The sequence below is a fragment of the Lycium ferocissimum genome, chromosome 2, assembly GCF_029784015.1.
Source record: "Lycium ferocissimum isolate CSIRO_LF1 chromosome 2, AGI_CSIRO_Lferr_CH_V1, whole genome shotgun sequence".
Taxonomy (NCBI): Eukaryota; Viridiplantae; Streptophyta; class Magnoliopsida; order Solanales; family Solanaceae; genus Lycium; species Lycium ferocissimum.
The window spans coordinates 32,688,036-32,694,184 of NC_081343.1; the positions used below are offsets into that span (position 1 = coordinate 32,688,036).

Here is a 6,149-nt window from a genome sequence, read left to right on the forward strand (position 1 = left end):
TTTGAGAGGTCCTCCTATTTTTTTATGGAGAAAATGAGATTCTAAAATCGCAACTAGGATCCGAACACAAATAAGAAAAAAATCACATTAAAAATCAGGGACATGATTCCAAAGAGACTCCAGGTCTCCTATCAAGTGTGTCTTTTGACGTGAAATAAAAGAAGAGCCTCGAAAGTGACAGATAATTTAGATAGAACTAAACAAATTGAATACTTGAGACAAGAAAGGTTAACTAAACAACACAAATCAGATCTAGAGAGATCAAAATCAAGCAGATCTAATCAAGTCTCAAAACAGATCTACAGAGAAGCAAACCAGGTTTCAACGAATATAAAGAAATAATAAAACATCTAGAAGAGATTATAATAGATCTGCAAAGGATTCACAGATCCAATCAAGTCCAGAGAGAGCACAATATGCATGTGAATAAAATATGAGAGAAGGGAATCAACCTTCAACGTCTTGTAACAACACAATAATTGATAAATACAAGAAATTCATGAAGGGATTTCACCAGATAATAAGTATTAAAGATCCAGGACTGAAGCAAACACTTATAAGGTCTCTTCATAAGGAAGAAAGGCGATCTGATCATCTTGAAGGAAATGACAAATAGGGGTAGTTCCAGGCTTAACCTTAAGCACTACAAAAGGCAATCCTTTTGGATTCCAAAGAGATGTATCTTTGTGGCATATTGATACTGCTTTAACCTTTGTCCCATCAACACCAATCATAGATACCATAAATGTCTTCGTACTTCCTCCGCCATGACAAAAATGCACTGCATACGCGTAATTAAGTTTGTGGCATACCATGTTAACTCCATCAGCTACCTGTTCAACTTCTTTAACGGTGTATTTTTGCAACATTTGATTTTCCCCTTGTACCTGTGTTGCAATCGCCTGAACATTGTTTGTTCCAAGCATGATTATGCTGAAATCTACCATAGCTTCCAAAGAAGTTGCACACTTTTGCTTATGTGCTTTCTTAGCTGGCGCTTCACAAAATTTGTTTGTTTCCTTGATTGTTTGAGCATCCTTTGTGTTGCTATCTATTGAGAAATGGTTCAAGATTTCTGGAACTTTTTCTGATGAGAAGGGAATCAATTCCACAAACTGGCGAGGCAAAAATGGTGCTTGATTTTTATTTTTCAGAGAGGGAAAGGTGATGACTTTTCCTTTCTCCAAGTCCTTCTCTAAGAAGTAAGGTTTGTAAAGGAAATTATCTTGAAGATCACTCTTGTCACTACTTCCTTCAGTTCCAGTTACTTGTCGAAGATGTATATTTGGGATTTCCCTTTTTAGCTCATGAATCTGATCCTCGGTAGCTGCATTTAAAACCAAGATTCCATGCTGGTGCAAACCATAATATACTTTCTCCTTTGTGTCAGTTTTCTCTACGTCATTCTCTATAACAACACAACGACAATTATACTTATATTATTTTTCTCCAAATGGGGTTGAATAATGAACAAATTAAGTGGCTTAGCGAACAGTTCAAGAAAAAGAGTTTGACGGGTAACAAAATGGACAATCATCTAGCCAAAGTTTATCAAGTACTCCCTCTTTTCAATTTATGTGAACCTATTACTATTTGGGGAGTCTAAGAGGTGGTTCTTTGACCACGGTTTTCTTATAGTTTTTCGAAATGATTTGAATTGCAAATTATCATGACTTATAGTACTTTATATGTAGTATCTAACATATAAATTTTATTTTTACAAACTTCAAAAATCTATGTCAAAATTTATGGTCAAAGTTATAAAGTTTGACCTTCGTACTCCGAAAATATTCACATAAATTGAAATGGAGGGAGTATTATTTTCTCTCAGAATGAGGTCTAAAGACATTAACATCTCCACTAAATATCATGCACCAGTATATACTAGTAGTTTGATTGAGCAATATATGTAAGTTAGTTGGGTAACGTTGTTGCATATTGGATTAATTATATAAACTCTGATGAATAAATATGAAAAGCTGGATAATAGCTCGAGAGTGATAAGAAGTGCAATAAAGTATAACTATTCTTTTTTAAACATAAATTGCAAGGAATTTAAATAAACGTATATACCAGATAAACTTAAGTCTATTTGAGAAAATTTTGCCCATAGTTAAAGTAGCAATTTTGCCCATAGTTAAAGTAGCTTAAATTCACCTACTGAGAGGAATATAATTAGGGGAAATTTACGCATGTGTATCGGCGCGAACAAATAAAACACTAACTGTAGTTCTATTTTCATTTACACCTGATGTAGCCAATATTTTCTGAAAAAGGTAACAAAACTAGGCGCAGCAGCTGCGCGAAAGTCGGTCTTACCTTCTATTACATTAGTAAAGGGCCTTTAGGCTTGACTAATAAGATATATAGGGCCTTTCCCTTTACTAGTAAGAGGCAAAGATCATTAGCCTTTAGTCATCTATCTCGCTACCTACTTCTTTTGCAAAAAGGCTTTTGGGGTAAGATCAGCCTCGAGAAATAGTCTACTTTAAGTGCCCGAAGGAGGACTACGCTGCGTGAGCATCACTATTTATCATGTGAAGACGGAATTCCGCTTTGTTTTTGAAGGTGATCAAAAAGATTCGACGAAAATTGGGCATACATTCGAGAGAAAGAAGGATTAGTTTGTGTCTGGGTCAAGGGGACGGGTGACCTAAACCCTCTTTCTCTGGTAAGAGCTATCTAACCTCTGTTGTCTTTCTATAACCTAGTCTTACTCGCTCTTACCTCCTTGCCTGTTTTCCTTTCTTTCTTTTTTGAGAATACCTGCCCTTTTCTTCCTCTTGCTCTCGTTCGGGCCCCGGAATCCCTTGCTTTTGACTAAGGTCTTTATTTACCTTTTTTCATTCCCCCCCCCCCCCCCCCCCCCCGCCCTTAAAACTACTAATTCACAAACACTATTGGAACGGCACGGCAATGCCAATACCATAACGGATATACTTACCGACAAGAGAGAGCGAGACGACCTACCCAAGAGAGAGAACGCAAGAGTGACTCCCCTATCACAACAAGGCCGGAAGAAAAGAATTTCCCACGGCCTTATTTATAAGCTCGAGACTAAAGGAGCATTTTAGGAATTTGAGGTATCGCTTGTAATGTAATAAGGATGAAGTCTCATTCATATAGTAATGTCCCTAGCTTGTGCCCTGTTTAAGACTAAGGCAGGTTTGGAACCCTATCCTATTACCTTTATCAAATCCCTAGCTCTCTTCCTTAGTGCAACTGCCCCATTCCTACCATGGAATATCTATCTTTCTTTTTTATTTCATATCTATAGTTTTAGGATATAGAAGCAGACGGTCTCGTATATGAAGAAAGAGATTGTTGACATTAGTAGACTAATCTATTCATTGGTAGGGCATTTCTTCCTGTGACCGCCTTTTCTACCAAAAAGCTAACCCAACAAAATCCGAGTTTTTTCTAGACAAGACCTTCGGGATTTTTTTAGGGTTCATACATGCATTGATCCAGTCGAAGAACCTGCTCCAGAGTGACTACTCTGCCTAGCCTATCTTCCTGCCCGCCCCCGGTTCTCTATGCTCAGTTCCACAATTAATTCCAGATCCATCTATTTGAGGGAGGTCCAATTCAGTGCTCTTCTAATTGCTTAGAAGTAGAATGGTTCAAGAACCCTTTTACATGTAGGGCTTATCGAAGCCCTATTATGTGTATATTCAGGAACTGAGCTATCAAATGGTCGACTGCGAAACCCATCAGGGTTCCAAAATTGTATACTATTACGATGCCTTTGATCGGCGATCGTTCAACAGACTACTTTTGCGATGTTTGTCACATGAAGAAGCTCAGCAAGCCTTGAAAGAAGTACATGCTTTACTAATAGAGGCATAGTAATTATTGTTTACTGAGTTGATTTTGCTCTCTACCTTCTCACAGTGGGATGGAAACAAGAGAGGTCAACTGGAGTGCAAGCCAAGAATCTGTGATCGATCCGAAGAACCACTCCCAGATACGATTCTGCTCCCCCTTTGTTCTACCATGAGATTCTTGCCCAGCTTTCTTTTGGCTTAAGAAGGCTGTGGTGAGAATGAGAAGCGCTTTGGAACTCTAAGGGAATGGGCGTTTTAGGGCAGGATCTAAAAGCTCTCCAACGTGTTGCGGAGCCTTCGGCCGTGAGAGGGTGGATATAATTCAGCTCGAACGAAGTGAGAGGGTCTCTTGGCTTCTTCGAGGTCGTGTGAAGCTTGATTCTTCCCCGCAGCCATGTGATGATTCAAGTTCGTGGTAAGCGTAGGAGGGCGGGCGGAGCGGTAGCGAGGCTCAAGTGGTAATGCAAGTGCGCGGTGAGCGTAGCAGCCCCCTCAGGCATGCTCTTTGTACAAGCAAGCAAAGAGCTAGTGAAGGATGGAATGGAATATCGTATGTAGTGTTAAATCCAATCTGAAGCTCTTTCAAACAAGCGAGGAACGAGCGACCACAATCTCCGCTTAAGCGCTCGACATGCAGTTAGCTTCAAACTTTTCGGATGTGGCTTCATCAGCGGCGCCACAAGTAGCAACTAACCATGCAAATCAAATGACGAGAAGCAACAAGAAGAAGGAAATAAAGACCCAGAAGGAAATAAAGGCCCAGAAGGCCTATAGCAAGGTCAAGAAGTTAGCTCATTAGACGGATGGCTACCCGGGGAGCTGGTAGCATATCTGTACTTAGCTCTTACTAAGAAGCCTCTAACCTAAAGGAGTTTAGTTGCCTGGGTTACTTCCTTAAGGATTATCGAGATTGGTTTGGTGTTCAGCGTGGGCAGTCTCCTCTATCAAAATAGTAAGAGAAAGAGAAGGACTTATCTCAGATCTTTACCTTTCCCACAACAATTCTTTTTTAGCTTATGAATAGATTCAAAAATGATGATATGTCAATGCCAAAACAATCGTCTACTAAGTGGATAGAATTGTATTACAAGAATCTAGATCATAAACAACGCGATGAGATTATAGCTTTCTTTCCCTGTCACACCTTATCTTTTACATCGATTACTCCCTCTGTCCCGATTTATATGATACAGTTCGAATTTTGAGAGTCAAGCTTCTTTATTTTGACTGTGAATTCATACACACAATCTTTAAGTTTTTTGAAAATAATTTACATATTTGGAAACTACATAAAAAGTACTATAAGTCATAATAATTAATAACTTAAAATATTTAAATGGATACAAATAAATCGTGGCCAAAGATTTTCTTCTTTGAATATCGAATCCGAACTGTATCGCATAAATTGAAGCAGAGAAGATACTATTTTTGTAGGACCTTGATAATTATGATAGCTAAGGTGCATAGCAGAAAAGTAAAAAAAGATCTTTTCAATAAACTTTTCAGCCATGCACCCTAGCTTTCTTAATTATCAAAAAGTAGTTAATTGCAAAAGAGGCCTAGTTTAGTACTTCCTGTGTCTCAAAAAGATTGTCCTCCTTTTCTTTTTAGTATGTCCTAAAAAGATTGTACCCTTTTTATATTTAGAAACAATTTAACTTTATGAGATGATTTACAATCACACAAATATCTAAGGTTTATTTTGGACCACACATTTCAAAAGTCTTCCTTTATTTCTTAAACTTTGTACCAAATCAAAAGAGGACAATCTTTTTGGAACGGAGGGAGTACCATTTTTAGAAAAGTTTTGGCTATACTTAGAGCAGGGCTGTCTCAACAAGATTGGAGGCCTAAAGCCAAACTTTATAGAGAGGCCCTAATTTTTTTTAAAGGAAAGATCATTATATATATTTTTATTTAAACTCTATTTTTCTAGTTTTTTTAAATGCGATGTCATTAATTACTGTTTTTATAATCGATTTGTTCTAACAAATCCTTTTCAATTGATAATATAGCTAATCCATTCAATCTCTCTTGAGAAATTGTTGATCTTAGTAAGATTTTATTTATTTTAATTTCGAAAAACGTCTTTCGGCTAAGGCAACAGTTACAGGAACTGTTAACATTATTCTATAAGGAATATATGTATTTGAAAAGAATTAAGTCTTTTTATTTGTAACTTGTAAGCGGTAGTAAGTTGCTGTTTGAGAGACTTTTCAATATTGAGAATAAAAATGGTAAAAGAAAGAATGAAAAAGGTAAATATCGGAATAATAAAGTGAGTGAATATTAGTTGTTAGAATATAAATGAGACAATAAAAT

The 6,149-nt window shown here is 37.2% G+C and overlaps 1 protein-coding gene across 1 annotated transcript; it reads right to left on the reverse strand.

The window, feature by feature from the left end:
- Window positions 1-554: 554 nt before the first annotated feature.
- On the reverse strand, window positions 555-2,194 carry LOC132047520 (BURP domain-containing protein 3-like). Its single transcript, XM_059438554.1, has 2 exons — window positions 2,191-2,194; window positions 555-1,408 (listed from the first exon to the last, which is right to left on the reverse strand). Exons 1-2 carry the CDS (start codon window positions 2,192-2,194, stop codon window positions 555-557), a joined length of 858 nt encoding a protein of 285 aa, XP_059294537.1.
- Between the last annotated feature and the right edge of the window lie 3,955 nt (window positions 2,195-6,149).